General features: G+C 45.8%; 1 protein-coding gene and 1 long non-coding RNA gene across 2 annotated transcripts in view; one reads left to right on the plus strand and one right to left on the minus strand.

Annotated features, from left to right (window-relative positions):
- LOC139530632 (uncharacterized) lies at positions 1-8,662 on the minus strand. Its single transcript, XR_011666086.1, has 3 exons — positions 8,568-8,662; positions 817-954; positions 1-639 (listed from the first exon to the last, which is right to left on the minus strand). It is a non-coding gene; the product is annotated as an uncharacterized lncRNA (long non-coding RNA).
- The window catches only part of LOC139530631 (protein ELYS-like), a 27,743-nt gene continuing 12,570 nt past the window's right edge, over positions 7,935-23,107 (plus strand). Inside the window, exons 1-19 of the mRNA XM_071327208.1 lie at positions 7,935-8,191; positions 12,810-12,939; positions 13,259-13,512; positions 13,634-13,814; positions 13,951-14,158; positions 14,247-14,363; positions 18,250-18,334; positions 18,906-19,056; positions 19,338-19,470; positions 19,732-19,913; positions 20,497-20,558; positions 20,698-20,826; positions 21,001-21,091; positions 21,374-21,463; positions 21,729-21,869; positions 22,088-22,192; positions 22,412-22,508; positions 22,748-22,871; positions 23,045-23,101. Of these exons, the coding sequence (XP_071183309.1) occupies positions 12,819-12,939; positions 13,259-13,512; positions 13,634-13,814; positions 13,951-14,158; positions 14,247-14,363; positions 18,250-18,334; positions 18,906-19,056; positions 19,338-19,470; positions 19,732-19,913; positions 20,497-20,558; positions 20,698-20,826; positions 21,001-21,091; positions 21,374-21,463; positions 21,729-21,869; positions 22,088-22,192; positions 22,412-22,508; positions 22,748-22,871; positions 23,045-23,101 (2,328 nt within the window). The 5' untranslated portion in view covers positions 7,935-8,191; positions 12,810-12,818. The remainder of the gene's footprint in view (positions 8,192-12,809; positions 12,940-13,258; positions 13,513-13,633; positions 13,815-13,950; positions 14,159-14,246; positions 14,364-18,249; positions 18,335-18,905; positions 19,057-19,337; positions 19,471-19,731; positions 19,914-20,496; positions 20,559-20,697; positions 20,827-21,000; positions 21,092-21,373; positions 21,464-21,728; positions 21,870-22,087; positions 22,193-22,411; positions 22,509-22,747; positions 22,872-23,044; positions 23,102-23,107) is intronic.

Consider the following 23,107-nt stretch of genomic DNA (forward strand, 5'->3'; position numbering starts at 1 on the left):
TTTTTGAATTCAGGTTTTATTAAGTCAGGGTAGCTTGGTTATCATGGCTACGTGTAACAGCATTGAGATCCCCTCTGGGACCAGAACTGAATTGAGTATTACTAAACCAATATAGCCTCAACTATACAGACACACAGCAATGTAGTGCTGCTGACCTGGGTTCAGGACCCACTAGGGGAGTCACCCTGCAGACCCACTAAGGGGCGGCACGTAGCCTCAAGGTTAGATCATTGGGCCAGTTACCGAAAGGTTGCTGGCTCAAATACCGGAGCCGACAAAGTGGGAAAATAAATAATGATGTCGCTGTGCCCTTGAGCAAGGCACTTGTGGGTGTCTCAGGGGGAGTTGGGATATGCAACAAAAAAAACATGTCCATTGCACAATTGTGTGTAAGTTAAAATGCTCCATCATTCTTGTCAATGCAGGTTCGTAGTGTTGTAATACTGTTGTAATACTGTAGCTACTCTTTGACTGGAGTTGGGTCTTGATAGGAGAGACTGAGTAGGAAGTAGTAAAGCCCCTGCCAACCAGGAGCTCTCAACCCTCCTGTTCTAAGTCCTCTGTGAACTTCCTGACCTTGAACAAGACCTCCATGTTGACTGTGGGTTGCGTGGTATATAGTGAGGGCAGCATGTCGGACTGGAGGGCAGAGGGACACACACAGAAGACAAACAAAATCATGAGCATGGTTCAGTAATTACACAAATGTGAGAGTCAGTTTGCAATGCCTGGATGTGTATGTTGAAACAGCATGTTCCAGTATGTTTGTGAACAGTGAATGTGAGTATGTCTGTGCTGTGAATGTGTGTTTCTCACCATGCAGATGGGCTACAGCAGCTTGTCGCTAGGCACATCCATCCAGGTCAATTCTATGGCAGCTGGGTCACCTGGCGAGCACGGGGTCAGAAGGTCATCCACCATCAATTGACTGGTGGCACAGGATGGCCCTCGCACCTAGAGTACCATCACAAACAACCAAATATCTTAAAATCTCCTAAATTGTAGAGAAAGAGATACACCTTTAGTGTTCTGTACAAGAGTCGACTTCAATAGAGTTACCATACAGTATTAGCAGAAACTTTTTTAATAAATCACAAATGACTGAAATTACAGTATAGACAGAGAGATAGTCCTATATGTTCATCTTATTATATTTCTACAATGCCAAAACAGTGTGTATTATTTGCAATGAAACTGTCCCTGTTTGTAAATAATTAAATCTGAGACGTCAATAGGGATCTGAGCATGGTACTTTCAAGTTAGGCCTACCTTTCCACCCCAGACCGAGTAGGCCTACTGACGCAGAATAATGTAAGCTTCAACTGATGGCTAATCTTCTTCCTTGGCTTAACCCAACGAGAGGTCACAAGTGTTTCCCTAAAAGCTGTCTGGGTTTAAATGTATTTTATTGTACAGAACGTGAATAGCTTAATCAATTGATAGTGACAGAATTAGATTATTTCCAAATTAAACAACGATATCCCCATATGCATCAGAGTCACGTCTTTCCCGGGTATTCCTATTTTACAGCTTGTTTCTAGCATTAAGTATCGCGGACCAAAGCGCTGTTATAGATAACTGTATATAATCACATCCGTTTCATTTTCTTCAAAATCTTAAACTAACAGTGTACTTTTTGCCCTTTTCTTTAACAAGAGGTAGGCCTATGGCACACCCTCTCATACAAACTAACTTCAAGTCTTAACAGCCCTTCCTTGACACAGAGGTGGGCTATTTAAAGAGTGCATGGCGGTTGGAGGAATTGACTAACAAATCTATGGATATAGCAGCCTATAGCCTAATTTCATCTGTCAAACAGGCAGGCCTACCTCTTATTTCTTAAATAGGAAGAAATAGGCTCCAACACATATCCCTAATTAAAATTGAGACGTTTTAAATGAATAATGTTTACTCAAATTTGCCTACTTTCAGCACCATGAGCTGTCCATTTCCGATTGATTGTGCCGTTACTCGAATCTGACTTCTTGTGAGGTCAATAACTCTGATAAACCTTTTTTGATATACTCAGAGGACCGTTATTAGCATGTTTTAACCACTCCTTCATTATTACTGAAACAGGATTCAAAGTGGTAAATATAAAGATCCAGTCCATAAAAAAATTGGAGTGTAACTTCAGTGTTGTGATGCAAAAATGCTAGCAAAATGTATAGCGCATAGAATTAAAAAGGTATTGTCGGACATTATTAATTCTAATCAGACAGGTTTTTTACATGGACAATATATTGGAGATAATTTAAAGCAGGTACTGCAAACAATAGAACACTATGACCAATCTGGGAAACCAGGCCTGCTATTCATAGCTGACTTTGAAAAGGCTTTTGATAAAGTACGACTGGAGTTTATATATTAATGCCTGGAACATTTCAATTTTGGACAATCTCTTATAAAATGGATTATAATCATGTATAGTAACCCTAGGTGTAAAATAGTTGTACGGATGTACGCTGAGAGTCGGGAAGCAAGTTCAGGGAATGAATACATTTAATTAATTAATAAATGAACAAAACAAGAAACACAAACAGCGCACTGACATGAAACAGCAACAATGACTAATGGGGTAGAAACCAAAGGGAGTGACATATAAAGGGCAGGTAATCAATGAGGTGATGGAGTCCAGGTGAGTGTCATTATGCGTGTAACGTGGGTGACAGGTGTGCGCCATAACGAACAGCCTGGTGACCTAGAGGCCAGAGAGGGAGCACATGTGACAATAGTAAATAATGGCTACTTCTCAGAAAGCTTTAAACTGTCAAGAGGAGTAAAACAAGGTTGTCCACTATCGGCATATCTATTTATTATGGCCATCGAAATTTTAGCTATTAAAATCAGATCCTACAATAATATCAAGGGATTAGAAATCCATGGCTTTAAAACAAAGATGTCATTGTACGCTGATGATTCATGTTTTCTTTTAAATTCACAACTTGGATCCCTCCACAGCCTCATAGAGGATCTAGATATTTTTTTCTTAACTCTCTGGATTACAACCAAATTATGATAATTGTACCATATTACTTATTGGATCACAAAAAATACAACTTTTACATTACCTTGTAATTTACCAATAAAATGGTCTGATCCGGGATGTGGACATACTCTGTATACATATCCCAAAAGAAAGAAATTATCTCACTCCAATACATTTTAATAGAAAGTTAACAAAAATAGATAAGATCTTGCGACCATGGAAAGGTAAATACAGCACCTGTCTATTTGTGGAAAAATCACCTTGATTAACTCTTTAGTCATATCCCAGTTTACCTATTCGCTTAGGGTCTTGCCTACACCTAGCAAACAGTTTTTTTTGTATTAATGTCAATCAACGTCATATAATGATCGCTATGTTGCACATCGCCATGATATAATTCCTCCACGAAGACGTAAGACGTGCAAACTGTTTAGTCTACCGGCCGTTGTGTCACTATTATTAGCTAGGCTACTTAACTAGCCAAGCTGGGTGTTGTGTGTGTGTCAGTATGTGTTTTAGCTAGTGGTTTTGACTGACCTAGTCCCTTACTGGCGAACATGTCACTTATTTTGCAGCATTTAGCTGCGTTTGTGGTAAGGGCCTTAATCTTTTTTATTCTCTCCCTCTCTGCTCCACCTTTCCTTTTCTGACCGTCCATTTCGCCGTGCAACTTGTCTAAAATGTTATCGGTAGAGAAGCAGGTAGACGGTTGCTATGTGTGTCGCAGAGAGACTTGATGTCATTTTTGGTGCGGGGACACTGCAGCGAGAGCGTGAGAGTCGCGCCTGAAGAGTGGATTCTCCGTCAACTCAATCCTGCATGCTATATTATCGCTGGTCAAGTTGACTATTCACGGCAGGCCAAAACGACCCTCAGGCCACCGGGAAATGTCCCGGTGCTCCCGACGGCCAGTCCGCCACTGCCAGTGTCTGTGTTCTTTTGTCCATCTTAATCTTTTCTTTTTATTGGCCAGTCTGAGATATGGCTTTTTCTTTGCAACTCTGCCTAAAAGGCCAGCATCCCGGAGTCGCCTCTTCACTATTGACGTTGAGACTGGTGTTTTGCGGGTACTATTTAATGAAGCTGTCAGTTGAGGACTTTTGAGGCATCTGTTTCTCAAACTAGACACTCTAATGTACTTGTCCTCTTGCTCAGTTGTGCACCGGGGCCTCACACTCCACTTTCTATTCTGGTGAGAGCCAGTTTGCGCATTTCTGTGAAGGGAGTAGCACCCAGCGTTGTATGAGATCTTCAGTTTCTTGGCAATTTCCTCACATGGAATAGCCTTCATTTCTCAGAACAAGACTAGACTTACGAGTTTCAGAAGAAAGTTTGTTGTTTCTGGCCATTTTGAGCCTGTAATCGAACCCACAAATGCTGATGCGCCAGATACTCAACTAGTCTAAAGAAGGCCAGTTGTATTGCTTCTTTAATCAGGACAACAGTTTTCAGCTGTGCTAACATAATTGCAAAAGTGTTTCCTAATGATCAAATAGCCTTTTAAATGAGCCAGCTGAAAACCCAGAACAGACTGGAAGGGTGTCAGCCCAGTGGAGGAGTGGCATAATGAATTCTGGGTGTACTTCGCCCATGAAAGGAATTGGGCCCACTCACCATGCCAGTCCTGGCAGTGACTCCTCAGGAACCTCCCCAGCTCCTGGTTCATCCTCTCCACCTGCCCGTTAGACTGAGGCCTATACCCGGAAGTGAGACTGACTGCAACCATGAGCTTCTCCATAAAGGCTCTCCATACCTATGATGTGAATTGGGGGCTACGGTCGGAGACGATGTCTTCCATAGGGCCATAATGCCTGGAAGACCTGCTGGAATAGTGCCTCAGCGACCTGGAGAGCAGTAGGGAGACCAGAGAGAGGGATGAAACGACAGGATTTAGAAAATCTATCCACAACCACCAAAATGGTGGTGAAACCGTCAGAGGAGGGGAGATCAGTGACAAAATCAATGGATAGATGAGACCAGGGACGCTGAGGCACCGGAAGGAGTTTCCCTGTTGGAGCATGCCGGGGAGATTTGGTCTGAGCACATACAGGACAGGAGATGACGTAGCGACTAACGTCATGCGCCAAAGTAGGCCACCAATACTTCTCGGAGATGGATTGGGTAGTGCGAGAAATACCTTGATGCCAATCGACGACAGCTGTGTGCGCTCAGGTCAGCAGCCAATCCCTTATCCCTGTGGGAATGTAGATGCGCTCAGGAGGACAGGTAGTGGGTGTGGGCTCACTCTCCAGAGCCTGGAGGATGTCCACATCTACGTCCCAGACCACAGGAGCTACAACTCGAGAGGAAGGGATTGTGGGTGCATTCTGGACAGGATCCTCTCCCAAATTGTAGAGACGGGACAGGGCACCGGCTATGGTATTCTTTGAACCTGGGCAAGTCAAATCTTGTAAAGAACATGGCCCACCTTGCTTGAAGTGGATTCAGCCTCCTCGCTGTCCGTATGTTCTCCAGGTTCCAATGGTCGGTGTGGATGACGAATGGGTCCTTGGCGCCCTCCTGCCAGTGTCTCCACTCCTCTAATGCCAACTTCACCGCCGGGATCTCTCGATCACGACGTCGTAATTTCTCTCTGCAGGGGATAGTTTCTTAGGGTAATTCACACACCGATACAATTTCTGTGGATTACCTTTTCGTTGAGACAGAACTGCCCCCACGCTCACCTCTGACGAGTCCCCCTCCACCACAAAGGTTATCATGGGATCTGGGTGTTTGAGCAATGCGACGGAGGGGAAACGTCCCTTTAGTAGGCGGAAGGCCTCGTCAGCTGCTGGACTCCACTCCAACCTTCGGGTACCCCCCTTGACGAGAGAGGTGAGAGGAGTGGCGATGGAGAGGAAGTTCTTGATGAAACGGCGGTAGAAGTTGGTAATCCCCAAAAACCGTTGTAACCCCTTTATGGTGGTTGGGACTGCCATGACTTGACTGCATCTACCTTCTTGACGTCGATCTTCTCTCCTTGCTGGCTGATTTGCTAGCTAAGGAAGGACAGACTCCTGATAAAACTGACACTTCTCAGCCTTGACAAACAGGTGGTTTGCCAGGAGGCGTTCCAGGACTACTCGGACGTAAGCGATGTGATCCTCCAAGGCGGCCGAGTAGACCAGGATGTCGTCGATATACATGACCAAATACATTTTCATCCTCGACCATGAGATGGTGGGGTTGTGGCGTTAAAGCCAAAGGTGGCGTCGGATGAATGGCACGACAATAGCCCTCAGGATCTCGTCACAGAATCGCTGTTCATTCAAATTGCCATCGATGAAATGCAATTGTGTTTGTTGTCTAAAGCTTATGCCTGCCTGCCAATACCATAACCACACCGCTACCATGGGGCACTCTGTTCACAACATTGACATCAGGAAACTGCTTACCCACACGATGCCATACACGTGGTCTGCGGTTGTGAGGCCGTTTGGACATATTGCCAAATTCTCTAAAACTATCTTATGGTTGAGAAATTAACCTTTAATTATCGGGCAACAGCTCTGGTTAACATAACTGCAGTCAGCATGCCATTTGCACGCTCACTCAAAAGACATCTGTGGCATTGTGTTGTGTGACAAAACTGCACATTTTAGAGTGGCCTTTAATTGTCCCCAGCACAAGGTGCACCTGCGTAATGATCATGCTGTTTCAAATAAAATTGTATTTGTCAAATGCGCCGAATACAACCTTACAGTGAAATGCTTACTTACAAGCCCTTAACCAACAATGCTTTAAGAAGTATTAAGAAAAATTACGTGTTAAGTAATAAATTGATAAGTAAAAAATGTAAAATAAAAGTAACAAATAATTAAACAGTAGCAGTAAAATAACAATAGCGAGGCTATATACTGGGGGTACCGGTACAGAGTCAATGTGCGGGGACACTGGTTTGTCGAGGTAATATGTACATGTATATACATGTATATAGCATATATGTACATATACATATAGGTAGAGTCAGAGAGTAGCAGCAGCGTAAAAGAGGGGTTTGGGTAGCCCTTTCATTAGCTGTTCAGGAGTCTTATGGCTTGGGGGTAGAAGCTGTTAAGAAGCCTTTTGGACCTAGACTTGGTGCTCCGGTACCACTTGCCATGAGTCTATGACTAGGGTGACTGGAGTCTTTGACAATTTTTAGGGCCTTGCTCTGACACCGCCTGCTTTAGAGGTCCTGGATGGCAGGAAGCTTGGCCCCAGTGATGTTCTGGGCCGTACGCACTACTTTCTGTCATGCCTTGCGGTCGAAGGCTGGGTAGTTGCCATACCAGACAGTGATGCAACCAGTTAGGATGCTTTCGATGGTGCAGCTGTAGAACCTTTTGAGGATCTGAGGACCCATGACACATTTTCAGTCTCCTGAGAGGGAATAGGCTTTGTCATGCCCTCTTCACGACTGTTTAATCAGCTTCTTGACATGCCACACATGTCAGGTGAATGGATTATCTTGGCAAAGGAGAAATGCTCACTAACAGGTATGTAAACAAATTTGTGCGCAAATTTTGAGAGAAATAAGCTTTTTGTGTGTATGGAAAATTTCTGAGGTCTTTTATTTCAGCTCATGAAACATTGGACCAGCACTTTACATGTTGTGTTTATTATTTAAATACTGTTCTGTTACCAGTTAAAAAACACGAATAATTCCAGCAACAGTGTTAGTATTGTGTTGTTGCTGTTTTGTACAGGGGACTATAACAAAAAACCTCATTATCATTATAGTATGCAAAATCGAACAGTAAATCGATATTTTTTAATTGATTTCTATAATATCTTGTTTATATTTTCAATAAATGTATGTTTAGTAATTTAAAACACTTTTTTTTGTGGTTTTAAATCATAAAAACGTCCTGTTAACATCCAAGTAACATTTTTCAGGGACTTTAATTTTGAAAAAAATATCAAGCGTGATCACGTGACCTTAATGTCGCTAGTTTCACAATGCTGCGCAGTAGCTAGCTTTTCATGGAAATGGCGCCCGCGTTGAACTCTAGCAAGAAGACAGTTCTGTAGCTAGCTAATCTAGTTCAGAAGACTTGTTAAAGACACGGTCCTTCATACTAGAATATCTGTGGGTTATCGACATTTGTCTTAAAAAACAAAAGGGATTCGGAAGAAAATCGTATTATTATGACAGGGCCGAAGAAGAGTCGCAACCGAAAAGACATTACCGCATTTTAGTACGTCGACAACATCAGACAGGTAACGTTAACGTCTTGCTAGTTACGGTTGTTGTACAGTTACCGGTAGGTAGCCAACTAGAACAGGTTTTGTATTCTAACTACGCTGCCAGTTGGTAGAATGTGGGGATTAGCTGTCAAGCACAAGTGAGTAGTACATTTAGCTAAATCGGCTTGTACCTATCGTTAGCTAGCTATTTTAGTTAGGTTGCAAACGTTAGATGGTTAGTTAGGCAGCTAATGTTAGCATAATGCTACCTCATGCGAGGTTTTGATTCACCCGCCTCACAATCATAACGTCAACGTAAGACATATAGAAGTGTCATCAGTGACCTAGTTAGTGTGGTGTGCAAGTTAGTTAGATAATCCCCCCCACATTTTCCACATAAACAATTTACCTGAACAACATTATTTTACTTTAGATGTGCTGCAACTAACGTGATGTCTGTGCTTTGGTAGTCTCGCGTTGCCATACCTCCAAAATATGTCGTTGTCACGCCTCCGTTTTAGGGAACGCCTCGATCGTACGGATTATTCCATTTCAGTACACCAGAAGGACAATCATTTCCAATGTAACGCTGCGTTTGCTTTGAAGTATTGTTTCATGCCTCGACCACACCGATAGTGTTTTCTTGCGCAAAATGTGACGCAGCATCATCTGGATAAATCTACCCAAATCGGAAACCGTGGATAGATGGCAGCATTTGTGCAAAACTGAAAGAGCGAACAACCGCATTTAACCATGGCAAGGTGACTGGGAATATGGTTGAATACAAAGTGTAGTTCAACGGCTCAAACACAAGACGTATCAAATGTTATTGATCACATACACATGGTTAGCAGATGTTAATGCGAGTGTAGCGAAATGTTTGTGCTTCTAGTTCCGACCATTCAGTAATATCTTAACAGGTAATCTAACAATTTCACAACAACTACCTTTTACACACAAGTGTAAAGGGATGAATAAGAATATGTACATAAAAATATATGGATGAGCGATGGCCGAACTGCGTAGGCAAGATGCAGTAGATGGTATAGAGTACAGTATATACATATGAGATTATTAATGTAGGTTATGTAAGCATTGTTTAAAGTTTCTAGTGATACATTTATGACATCCAATTTTTAATTATTAAAGTGGCTAGAGATTTGAGTCAGTATGTTGGCAGCAGCCACTCAATGTTAGTGATGGCTGTTTAACAGTCTGATGGCCTTGAGATAAGCTGTTTTTCAGTCTCTCGGTCCCAGCTTTGATGCACCTGTACTGACCTCGCCTTCTGGATTATAGCAGGGTGAACAGGCAGTGGCTCGGGTGGTTGTTGTCCTTGATGATCTTTTTGGCCTTCCTCTGACATCGGGTGGTTTAGGTGTCCTGGAGGGCAGGTAGTTTGCCCTCGGTGATGCAGGTAGTTTGCCCCCGGTGATGCGTTGTGCAGACCTCACTACCCTCTGGAGAGCCTTACAGTTGTGGGCAGTGCAGTTGCCGTACCAGGCGGTGATACAGCCCGACGGGATGCTCTTGTGTGTGCATCTGTAAAAGTTTGTGTGTTTTTGGTGACAAGCCAAATGTCTTCAGCCTCCTGAGGTTGAAGAGATGCTGTTGCGCCTTCTTCACCACGCTGTCTGTGTGGGTGGACCATTTCAGTTTGTCCGTGATGTGTACGCCGAGGAACTTAAAACTTTCCACCTTTTCCACTACTGTCCCATCGATGTGGATAGGGGGGTGCTCCCTCTGCTGTTTTCTGATGTCCACGATCATCTCCTTTGTTTTGTTGACGTTCAGTGTGAGGTTATTTTCCTGACACCACACTCCGAGGGCCCTCGCCTCCTCCCTGTATGCCGTCTCGTCGTTGTTGGTAATCAAGCCTACCACTGTAGTGTCGTCTGCAAACCTGATGATTGAGTTGGAGGCGTGCATGGCCACGCAGTCGTGGGTGAACAGGGAGTACAGGAGAGGACTGAGAACGCACCCTTGTGGGGCCCCAGTGTTGAGGATCAGCGGGGTGGAGATGTTGTCTCCTACTCTCACCACCTGGTGGCGTCCCATCAGAAAGTCCAGGATCCAGTTGCACAGGGCGGGGTCGAGACCCAGGGACCCATAGGTATTCCTCTTGTCCAGATGGGTTAGGGCAGTGTGATTGCGTCGTCTGTGGACCTGTTGGGGCGGTAAGCAAATTGGAGTGGGTCTAGGGTGTCAGGTAGGGTGTAGGTGATATGATCCTTGACTAGTCTCTCAAAGCACTTCATGATGACGGAAGTGAATGCTACCGGGCGATAGTCGTTTAGCTCAGTTACCTTAGCTTTCTTGGGAACAGGAACAATGGTGGCCCTCTTGAAGCATTTGGGAACTGCAGACTGGGATAGGGATTGATTGAATATGTCCATAAACACAGCAGCCAGCTGGTCTGCGCATGCTCTGAGGTCGCGGCTAGGGATGCCGTCTGTGCCGGCAGCCTTGCGAGGGTTAACACGTTTAACACGTTTACTTTAACGTGCTAGGTATCTAAGTAAGTGGATGAATTAATAAGGTCACGGGGGATCATATTGTGTTAGATTTAGGGCTGACCACAATTTGTCGACTGGTTAATTGTTAGGAGTAACAAATACAATACTTACACAGTGCATTCAGAAAGTATTCAGACCCCTTGACTTGTGTAGACTTTGTGGATCTGAGGCTCTTTCCCCTGTTGCCTCCATCATCCTCCAAATCCCACCAACATCAGCCGCATCAGAGCGTAACTGGTCCTTGTTTGGGAACACACACACCAAAGCACGCAACAGGCTGACCAATACGAGGGTTGAAAAATTGGTGGCCATCCGGGCAAATTTGAGACTTTTTGAGCCTATGAGCCATCCTCAGCAAGGTTGGAAAGGGACCGTGAAGATGAGGCCTCAGTCTGATGTTCAAGAGGTGGACATTGAGGAGGTCCAGGGAGAGGACATGGAAGGCCGAGAGGAAGACAACCAAAGCTTTAGTCTAGAAACTATCATTTTACACATGTATGTTCAAAACATTTTTGGGAGATGCGAAGGATCACGCAGTATTCCCTTTCCACTGAATATTCCCCAAAATGTGCAACCCTACTCAGCATCAAACGCATTTTGTGCTTTAGTTGCTCTTCTCCACTCAGGATGCCCGTTCGTGAATTGTCATCTAGCAAAAGACAGTACTCTGACTGATGTGTAGCTACTTTTCTTCAGTACCTTGTGCAGCCAGCCTACTTTCTTCCGGTAAAATACAAAATAAACTTGAAGCTAAACATTAGGAAATACCGCTGGTTACATTCGTTTTATAATAAACATTAGAAATATGATGGCCGTGCATTGTTTTCTGCAGAAAGACTGCTTTTTCATTTTAAGCTCATTTATGTGGCTGCCAGCTAAACAGTGTTGCCATCTGATGAGAATTTAAGCTGTTTATTGCCAAATGTTTTGCGCTACTGTATTTTCTGTCAAGGATAGCTATAGTTGCACGTCCCTGGTCACTTTATTAAAGCCAAAAAAACACTTGACTTTCAATGTAAAACGCTACCCCTCTCAATACACAGCTGGACTCACCTGCTCCCGCTTTCTCCTCTTGTGGTATTGACGAACAAACACGTGTCTGGCTCGACTGTTCTGGAAACTACGTAAGCTTCATAATGTTAAATGATGTGACCGGTGAAATGAAGAACGCAATCTGCTTCATCTCCTAACATTGCACAAGTTGACTAAAGGCATTTACTTAAAAAGCAGCTACAAATATTAAAAATGTAGGTATTGTAAAACCATCCTGTGGCTATTTCCAAATAACCCTGTATACGGTATATCGCCGATGCCTAGTGGTATTTGCAATGGTGCCTTGACCTTTGCATGACACATGACCATGTTATGAAATTCCAAGGCTAGTCTTGTAATTCTTTGGTGAAAGACGCTGTTTTGCTCTAGGCCAGACTCATACTTGAATAGAGTTTGGTCAGACTTTGCACTACAGTGGCACAGACAGCTGTGCTTGCTCTCTGACAATTGTTGAATAGTTACCCTTGAATGTACATCTATACAAGGCTCTCTACGATAGGTCCCCAAGATAACATTTTCTGTCATGGGGAATGAAGTGGGTAAACGGTTAACCATGGTGAAAAGTTAACACAGAGCAACATACCATGTAGGAGCGTTTGAATCATCCTCAAAGCTCAAACTTGTATATGATACTGGATGGCAATGGGCTACTAGATTCACATCTGTCAACATGTTACTCAGCACCAAGACAAGGACATGTGCACAGACACTCGTGCTGGCTGCAGCTGTTACTCCAGCAGGCCCAGAGCCCAAACCGTTGACAACTGGGAACCATAACTCCGCTGAAAGACCTCTCTTGTCCCCCCTCCCCGAGTCCCCTCCAATAGCCCCAAAGATAAAAACCTAGTGTAGGCTTACAGAGAAACAGTTTTCACTCTCTTATTGTCTGATTTGAGTTTAGTTGCTAAACCTTGGAGCGTGGTGCTACTGTAGAAAGCAACGAGAACCCTGTAGGTTTTGACACCCGTATGTGTCACATCCACAAAGTTTGGACAATACGAAGTACTTTCTAAAGAATTGCAAAAGTAATGTTAAATGTTTTGTTTGTTTGTGTACGTAACGCTGTCATGTTTTGTGTGCAGTGAGTGAACATGCGTGACCTGGCTGCCCAGGTCACCAGCAGCCTGCTGCGTTTCCCAAGGGTGACTGTAGATGCTCTGGGGGAGGATGAGATCACCCTGGACTCTGTGCTGCGCGGGAAGTTCACCATCGGTAAGTCGACGTGTCTGCACGGCGGCCATCGCTCACCATCTGACCCTGCTGGAGAGGATGGAAGTATGGCATAGTCACGAATTAGGCCTGTACCGTCGGCACCCTCAATTCCCAAACTTCACAACAACCCCCAAAAAGTTTGGGTTTCCTGTCTACGCTTTAGCCATCTCCTTTTGCATTCCTGCATTCTTCAGTCTTCATATCATACAAATGAAACCAAGCATGCAGTATCATGTTTATAAATGGAGGGGTTCTATAATAAACTGTCAACCAGCCTGTCTGCTTCCTCACTGACGTGCCCCCCTCTCCCTGGGAGCAGGTCGCAGCGGGCTGGCCTGGCTGGCATGTGGGCCCCAGCTGGAGGTGGTCCATGCGGTGACGGGTGAGCGTCTGTCCGCCTACTGCTTTAGCGGCGAGGGGGAGCACCCCCCAGGCGTGCTGGCGGCCAGGGACTTCTCCTGGCTGAAGAGGACAGGGCTGCTGGTGTGCCTGGAGGAGGCCCAGGGTAGCATGCTGTGTCTCTACGACCTGGGCATCTCCCGAGTGGTCAAGGCCGTGGTCGTACCGGGCAGGGTGAGTGCTCTCATCTTCCTGTCTCTTTCATTTTCTCTCTCACCCTCCACTCCTTTCATCAACCGGTTGATTTGATTGATTGTGACGTCGACTGACTAACTGCTAATGTGTTGATTGGCAGATCACAGCCATCGAGCCCCTGGTGAGTTATGGCGGGGCCAGTGCCAGCACACAGCACCTCCACCAAAGCCTGCGCTGGTTCTTTGGTGTGGCAGCTGTGGTCACGGACCTGGGACACGTCCTCCTGGTGGACCTGTGTCTGGATGACCTGTCCTGCAGCCAGAGCGAGCTGGAGGCCTCAGGTCAGCCTTTGCGTGTGTGTGCTTAACTTTACATAACCTAAACTGTACTGGACAGCAGTCCCTCTGAAGATTGTGTGAGAGTGTTCAATGTGTCTTCGTTTTTTTTTTTTCCATCTCTAACATCCATCCTCTCCAGACCTGGAGGTAGTGACTAAGTCCCCGGCTGAAATCCCCCGGCTGCGCGAGCAGGAGACGCGCCAGGGGAGACACCTCTGTCTGCAGCTGAGCAGCCCCACGGGCACGGGGGCCACAGCCCTGCAGTACATCCCTCGCACCAACCAGCTGGCCGTGGGCTTCTCCGACGGATACCTGCAACTCTGGAACATGAAGACGCTCAAGAAGGAGTGAGTTGACGACCCAGTGATGACGTGATGGGAAAGCCACAGATGTAGCTGTGTGGGTTGGTCTGATGGCCTCTGTGTTCTCCCCCAGGTATCACTCTCAGCTGGAGGGCGGAAGGGTGCCAGTGTACGCCTTCACCTTCCAGGAGCCAGAGAACGACCCCCGTAACTGCTGCTACCTGTGGGCTGTCCAGTCTGCCCAGGACCAGTAAGTTCTCCTTCCCTCTCCACCTGCCGGTCTGCCTGCCTGCCTGGGCCGCAAAGCTCGAGGCCTCTAGGAAGGGGTCGTAGTGTGTACTGCACACACCAGATGTGTATTTCAAAAAAGGTGTGCTTGTTTTCACTTGCCCGGCACAATGGAGCTGATGGAACAGTTTCAACTCCAATCAGCTGGGCTTGACAATCTGGACCCTCTCGTTCTAAAATTATCCGCCGCAATTGTTGCAACCCCTATTACTTGCCTGTTTAACCTCTCTTTCGTATCATCTGAGATCCCCAAAGATTGGAAAGCTTCCCCGGTCATCCCCCTCTTCAATGGGGGAGACACTCTAGATCCAAACTGTTACAGACCTATATCTATCCTACCCTGCCTTTCTAAAGTCTTCGAAAGCCAAGTTAACAAACAGATCACCGACCATTTCAAATCCCACCGTACCTTCTCCGCTATGCAATCTGGTTTCCGAGCTGGTCATGGGTGCACCTCAGCCACGCTCAAGGTCCTAAACGATATCATAACCGCCATCGACAAAAGACAATACTGTGCAGCCGTATTCATCGACCTGGCCAAGGCTTTCGACTCTGTCAATTACCACACTCTTATCAGCAGACTCAACAGCCTTGGTTTCTTAAATGACTGCCTCGCCTGGTTCACCAACTACTTCTCTGATAGAGTTCAGTGTGTCAAATCGGAAGGCCTGTTGTCCGGACCTCTGGCAGTCTCTATGGGGGTGCCAATGGGTTCAATTCTCGGGCCAACTCTTTTCTTTGTATATGTCAATGATGTTGCTCTTGCTGCTGGTGATTCTCTGATCCACCTCTACGCAGACGACACCATTCTGTATACTTCTGGCCCTTCCTTGGACACCTTGTTAACTAACCTCCAGACGAGCTTCAATGCCATACAACTCTCCTTCCGTGGCCTCCAACTGCTCTTAAATGCAAGTAAAACTAAATGCATGCTCTTCAACCGATCGCTGCCCGCACCTGCCCGCCCGTCCAGCATCACTACTCTGGACATTTCTGACTTAGAATATGTGGACAACTACAAATACCTAGGTGTCTGGTTAGACTGTAAACTCTCCTTCCAGACTCACATTTAGCATCTCCAATCCAAAAATGTAATCTAGAATCGGCTTCCTATTTCGCAACAAAGCATCCTTCACTTATGCTGCCAAACATACCCTTGTAAAACTGACTATCCTACCGATCCTTGACTTCGGCGATGTCGTTTACAAAATAGCCTCCAACATTCTACTCAACAAATTGGATGTAGTCTATCACAGTGCCATCCGTTTTGTCACCAAAGCCCCATATACGACCTGTTGGCTGGCCCTCGCTTCATATTCGTCGCCAAACCCACTGGCTCCAGGTCATCTATAAGTCTTTTCTAGGTAAAGCCCCGCCTTATCTCAGCTCACTGGTCACCATAGCAGCACCCACCCGTAGCACGCGCTCCTGCAGGTATATTTTACTGGTCACCCCCAAAGCCTCATTTGGCCGCCTTTCCTTCCAGTTCTCTGCTGCCAATGACTGGAACGAATTGCAAAAATCACTGAAGCTGGAGACTCACCTCCCTCACTAACTTTAAGCATCAGCTGTCAGAGCAGCTCACAGATCATTGCACCTGTACGTAGCTCATCTGTAAATAGCCCATCCAACTACCTTATCCCCATATTATTATTATTTATTTATTTTTGCTCCTTTGCACCCCAGCATCTCGACTTGCACATTCATCTTCTGCACACCTATCACTCCGGTGTAAATTGCTAAATTGTAATTACTTCGCCACTACGGCCTATTTATTGCCTTACCTCCCTAATCTTACCTCATTTGCACACACTGTATATAGACTTCTCTATTGTGTTATTGACTGTACGTTTGTTCTTTCCATGTGTAACTCTGTGTTTGTGTCACACTGCTTTGCTTTATCTTGGCCAGGTCATAGTTGTAAATGAGAACTTGTTCTCAACTGGCCTACCTGGTTAAATAAAGGTGAACTAAAAATGTGGGTTCCCAGCCCCTTTGGTGTTCACATGTCTGAGAGTACTAGATCAGTGGAAGCTCCGCATTTCACAGCTTGTATGCAAACTTAGCCTCAGTCCGGTAAATGCAGCCGTGGTACACTGCGGTCACATCACACTGTTCAACTCAGGATTTGCCTTTATTTTTGCATTAATACCCATACAGTATTAACCACCTCTTGCAAATACATTACTTGGTGTATTTGCTGCCTTTTAATACACCCTCTCTCAATTTGCTTTATTGGCATTACATAAAATGTACACTACCATTCAAAAGGTTGGGGTCACTTAGAAATGTCCTTGTTGGGCCTCCCGGGTGGTGCAGTGGTCTAGCTGCGCCACCAGAGTCTCTGGGTTCGCGCCCAGGCTAGGCGCAGCGTCGTCCGGGTTAGGGAGGGTTTGGCCGGTAGGGATATCCTTGTCTCATCGCGCTCGAGCGACTCCTGTGGCGGGCCGGGCGCAGTGCGTGCTAACCGAGGGGGCCAGGTGCACGGTGTTTCCTCTGACACATTGGTGCGGCTGGCTTCCGGGTTGGAGGCGCGCTGTGTTAAGCAGTGCGGCTTGGTTGGGTTGTGCTTCGGAGGACACATGGCTTTCGACCTTCGTCTCTCCCGAGCCCGTACGGGAGTTGTAGCGATGAGACAAGATAGTAATTTCTAGCGATTGGATACCACGAAAATTGGGGAGAAAAGGGGGTAAAATTAAATTTAAAAAAAAAATGTCCTTGTTTATGAAATAAAATCTTTTTTTTGTCCATTTAATATAACATCAAATTGATCACAAATACAGTGTTAAGTGACTATTGTAGATGGAAATGGCAGATTTTTTCAATGTAATATTTACATAGGCGTACAGAGGCCCACTATGTAGATATTCCATTAAAAAATCTGCTGTTTCCAGCAACAATAATATTTTACAACATTAATAACAATGTCTACACTGTATTTCTGATATTTTAATGGAGAAAAAAAGTGTTTCTCTTTCAAAAACAAGGACATTTCTAAGTGTCCCCAAACTTTTGAATGGTAGTGTATATATTGCCAAAGCGTACTAATTTACAATATTAACATAATTATAATATTAATAATCATCAATATTGTCAACAGGACAATAGTAACAGCAATAATCAAGGGTCAAAATAACAATGGCATAGGCCTCCCGGGTTGCTCAGTGGTCTAAGGCAGTGCTAGCTGTGCCACCAGAGATTCTGGGTTCAAGCCTGGGCTCTGTCGCAGCCGGCCGTGACCAGGAGGCCCATTGGGTGGCGCACAATTGGCCCAGCGTCGTCCTGGTTAGGGGAGGGTTTGGCCGGCAGGGATATCCTTGGCTCATCGCGCACTAGCGACTCCTGTGTCGGGCCGGGCGCAGTGCACGCTGACCAGGTCGCCAGGTGCACAGTGTTTCCTCCGACACATTGGTGCGGCTGGCTTCCGGGTTGGATGTGCGTTGTGTCAAGAAGCAGTGCGGTTGGGTTGTGTTTCGGAGAACGCATGGCTCTCGACCTTCGCCTCTCCCAAGTCTGTACAGGAGTTGCAGCGACGAGACAAGACTGTAACTACTACCAATTGGATACCACGAAATTGGGGAGAAAAAAGGGGGTAAAATAATTTTTTTAAATAATTCAAAAAACAATTGCATAGAGGACAGGTTGTTTGGTCTGTCAGACACTGTCCCTCATTTTATGGCAGGCAGCAATGTAGTGCGCTGCCAACCCACAGGACTGCGTCCTCCCCCAATAGGACGGGTCGTCTATTCTCATCCGAGGTCTTTGAAACCTTGAATAAGGGTTTCAGATTTGGGGAAATTACGCTAATTGTTTTATTTTCAATTTTTGTACATTTTGTTTCTCTCTAGTGAGGGGGACGGGGTCAGCCTCCACCTGCTCCAGCTGGCCTTCAGTGAGAGGAAGTGTCTGGCCTCAGGGAAGATATTCTATGAGGTAACCGTAATATCAACCGTCTTCTAGGTTTTTACTTAGCTACCTTAGGCTGAGTTTATTCAAGCAACCCAAGTTTGTTATTTTGCCCAATTACAGGGAAACGATCAGAATTGGGCTGCCTGTGTAAACACAGCCTTATTGTCTAGATCTATTCTTTGTAATTGGTAAATGGCCCATCTGTTCTGGTCTCTTTCGAGCCCCCAATGGATACAGAATTGTTCACCTCAAGGATCGTAGTCTTTCTAAATGAAATAGGGAGCTATTCCCGCGTCCAGCCGCGGATCGCGCTGGGTCCAACTTCTGTTCAATGCCCCCTTTGTTTGGGAAAGACTCAGTGTGGGCTGTCAACCGAATGCTTTGGGTCAAGTATTTGGACTGGTAACATGCTTTTAAAGCCCAAAAGCGTGACTGTTTCAAAGTCTCTCTGGGGCTTTCTCAGTCCTAAAGATTTAATTTAGTCACCTGTTATTCCTAATCACAACCATACTCCTTTTTTACTTGGACATATTAAAATGCACTGCTTTGAGACCTTTTAAACGTTCCATCGTTACCTCTCCCTCCCTCCTCCTAGGGTCTGGAGTACTGTGAGGAGCGGTACAGTCAGGAGCTGAGCAGCACCGCCTTCCCCCTGAGGGCTCAGGCCACCAACACCCGCCTGCTCAGCTGCCAGACCATTGAGAAGTTCCGACACCACCCAGATCGAGACGAAAGTATGAATGAAGGTACCCCTGCCTTCATTTTATCTCAACTCATCCCATCTCTTTCTGTTTAGGATTAGATTGGTGTCTTATTTACCAGAAAATACTCTCAGTAACCTACCCGGGTGGTATTGACTTACTAGACACCAAACGGACCGAAACGGAGACCTGAACTTGTCCGTTGCGTAACAATTTTCTACGGTGTGCACTAATTCATCTGACCCTAAGGGGGAAAGAATGAATGTGGTTTTTGCTTTTTCATTGTGGTGTTTGCTAGTCCTAAGGCTTCCTTCTCTCCTCGTTAGTTGCATCTCCAGACACTAGCGTGTCCATCTTCAGCTGGCAGGTGAAGGCCTATGGACAGGGCAACCCCTCCACCTACATCGGTGTCTTTGACATAAACCGATGGTACCACGCACAGATGCCCGACTCTCTAAGGTAGCATTCTGCCGTCGAAATATCCCATCAACAGTCCACATGTAAATGTGACCACGGTTTCCGCCTCAAATTTCGTGTTGTGCCCAACTGCCCATAATGCCAGGCGTTTATGAATCAGATTATTTGTTATTAGTTCTCACTTATGTTTTCTGCATGTATTTTCACATATATTGTAGATGAGATTTTTACAATCAAGTCTACGTTGTTAGATGTCAATGTGAAATTATTTGCAAATCAGCAATGGTTGGTTTTGTGTGTCAGAACGGGGGAGTCTCTGCGCAGCTGTCCCTACCTTGCCGTGTGGTCTTTGGACACGGTGGTGGAGATGACGTCGCCCTGCCCCCTGCTGGACATCCTGGTGCACGAGCGCAGCCTGAGCCGTGGCCTGCCCTACACCTGCCCCCCGCCAGAACAGTTCTTCAAACCCACCACATACAACTTCGGCAAGTTACACACACACACGCATAAATACCCACACGCTGCAAGAGCCTTTAGACCAGGGGTAGGCAACTAGATTCAGGGCTGATTTTGTTGGAGCGGATCATAATTATAATAATGTGAACACTGCAAATTGACTAAAACTAAACCCAAAAAGAGATTTTTTAAATATATTTTTTAAGCAATTTCATACCTTGATTACATTTTTATATTGTGGGAATTCTTGCGAACAGATTTCTTAAACAATTTTTTTGCTGGATTCCTAGTGGTTTCAGTCTAATTTATTTATTATTCTTTTTTAAATAGCCGAAAAATGAAAAATCCCACACTAAAGAGCTTTTGCGGGGGGCCAAAATAAATGACTTGTTGGAAGGTTTTGGGCCGCTTGTTGCCGACCACTGCTTTAAACACCCACACAGTAAAAGGTTTTATAAAGGATAAGGCTTCAGTTAAGAAGAGGACTATGTTCAGAGACATTTGTTGCACTAATTGTAATTGGAGTAATTGGAAATACTTGTAGGTCTTTGGAGCCATTGAGATCATTGTAAATGTCTTTAACATGCTAATTTGTTTTTTTCCTTGAAACAGATGCAACCTGTTTGCTCAACACTGGTCTCGTGCACCTAACTTGCTCTGGCTATCAGAAAGAGGTGAGTTAACCCTAGTTGTCAGGTACAATGGATGTTATAATTGTGTCACAACAAATTGGCTACACATCCTATTGTCATCCGTAGTCCGTACAGTATCATTTTATCTTAGCATAAACAGTTAATGTGATTCCTGTCTCAGACTCTGAGCTTCCTGAAGAAGGCTGCTCCCTGCTCCAGTGAAGTCATCTCAAACGGCTACTCCCGCTGCCTGATGTCTGGCCTGCTCTCCTCTCGCCTGGCCGACGTGCAGCCCTCCAGCCTCTCTCAGGTACAGACACCGCCTCTTTTCACAGGTCGCTCCTGTTTGTCCGACCAACTTTCTAGAGTCTAAAAGTTTAGGAACTATGTAATTCCACGTGGATGCATTACGAGGTCATGGATAAAGCTCTGCGGTGAAGGGTGTTTTGTAAATGGGCCAAACTCTCTCCCTCTCTCTGCTCAGGAGGAGCAGTTAAACGCCATCTTGTCCACGGCGGTAGAGACCAGCTCCCTAGGTCTGATCACTGGCTGTATCAAACAGTGGACCGCTGAAGGTGAGACGACACACACCGACACACTGTTAGTTAGATAAACCCTGGCTGCGTCTCACTACTGAACGGTGGCCTCCTTTCCTCATCTCCTCTACTACATATACACTGATCGTTAGACACAGGACTGGTGAAAACAATAATGGTGGAAGCCGGCCCAGAATTTGCTCGCCAAGCCCAGTTCACTCACATCCAAGCAGATGGAGATGAGGAGAGGGAGCCCGTTTAAGTTATTGAGATGTACCACTAGATTGGATTTCTCTAAAGTAACATTGTTGGCCTTCACAGAGCAACCAGGCTCTGCGGTGAACCTGCGCTACATTCTGGAGTGGGCCTGGGACAAGGTGGTTCACACCAAGGAAGAGCTGGACGGCATATGTGAGTTTTTCTTTCCCTGCTACAGTGATCCGTATGACACTGGCTGTCAACACAGCTCTTGTGGAATTGGTTTACATTAGATTATTTAATACTCGCAGCTGCGTATTTGCTTGGTAACTGTAGCAACTTGTGGCTGTGTTTTAGATACTTAAAAAAAAAAAAAGAATTCTAGAAGCATTTATGGATTTCCAATCTTTTCTTGGCGCAACAGATTTGGGATGTGTTTTCTGACTTCCATCTTTCCTAACTGCGTGTCTCTGCCCAGGTGCTCCCCTGTTTGACAGCTCGTCTAACTTCACGGACCCCCAGACCCTCCAGCTGCTGCAGCACAGCCAGAGACTACTGGGGAACCTGAGCACCATCTTCCACTGTCTGCTCAGCGAGGCACAGGAACTCACTCAGAGAGGTAAAGCCCAAGGGGCATTGTTGTAGGGGGCAAATTCATTTCAATGGAAAGCTGGGTGGGTGCGTCGACGCGCTGGCCGTTGACCAAGCGGAGCAGCAACATTTCGAGAGGGAGAGACTGGGGCACACAAGTGCATGTGTCGGTGGCCTCCACTCCTCAACACATTCACACGTCATGAGGTGTCAGAGTTGGGCATCTTAAAGATTTTCTGTGTGCAGGTTTGCTGGGACTCCTCAATAAGAACCTGGTGTCCAGCCTCATCTCCCAGTACGCACGGGTGGTCCTATGGTTCTGTCGGACCGGTCTCCTGCCTGAGGGCTCCGGTAAGACCGTGTGCTGTAGCAATTCAAACATCTGTCGTGTTGAGGTCAGACCATATTCCAGGGAACCCTTTTTGGAGACTAGTCCTCAGACCACTTTCATCATGTACACCAAAAGTAGTGGCCTTCCTAGGTTATAGGGCACCGTTTCGGATGCAGCCCTAGAGATGTCCACTGGTTACAGATGTATAATAGTGGTAATTGCCCCCCCCCCCCCACCAGATGAGGACGCTGTGCAGATCTCCAGGCCGTTCTACAGCTACTCAGTTATCCAGAACTACTACACCGTCCGCAGAGAGGAGCTGCAGCAACTGTCCAAGTGAGTGCTGTTCACATCAGGCTGTTTACCTGCAAAGAGCTGGTTCAGAACTAACAGTAAAACACCTCGACCCAAGACTGGAAAAGTTTAACTTCAGTTATTTTGTTATGTACAGTAATATTGGATATGAAGATAATTTTGTCTGTGATATTAGTGTCAACGGTCTTTGTGTTCTAAGCATACTGCGAATTACACTGTTCTGGAAAGCTCTTCCGAATTAACCACCTGCGTCTGCTCAGGGGGAAGTGGTGTGCAGATTGCCTGATGATTGACGGCTTGGTCGCCCAATGCGGGGCTCGTTTGGTTGACCTGTGGAAACGGGACGAGGGTGGGACGGGACAGTATCCGCCCCCTACGCTACACGTAAGCGTTTGGTACCTAGGCATACTCACTCACAGCCCAAAAATGATCACAATCCCACCTTGAGCCGACGCTTTGACTGATGCCATGGAATTTACATTCCGATGTGGAAATGTGACGACGAAAGCTCAAACAAACGCAGGTTTTGTTGATCATCTTCTCTCTGCTGTCCACAGGGCCTGCTTGATATTTACCTCCTGGAAAACATTGATGAAACTGCTAAGCACGCCCTCGTATCC

This window comes from Salvelinus alpinus, chromosome 9 (assembly GCF_045679555.1).
Source record: "Salvelinus alpinus chromosome 9, SLU_Salpinus.1, whole genome shotgun sequence".
Classification (NCBI taxonomy): domain Eukaryota; kingdom Metazoa; phylum Chordata; class Actinopteri; order Salmoniformes; family Salmonidae; genus Salvelinus; species Salvelinus alpinus.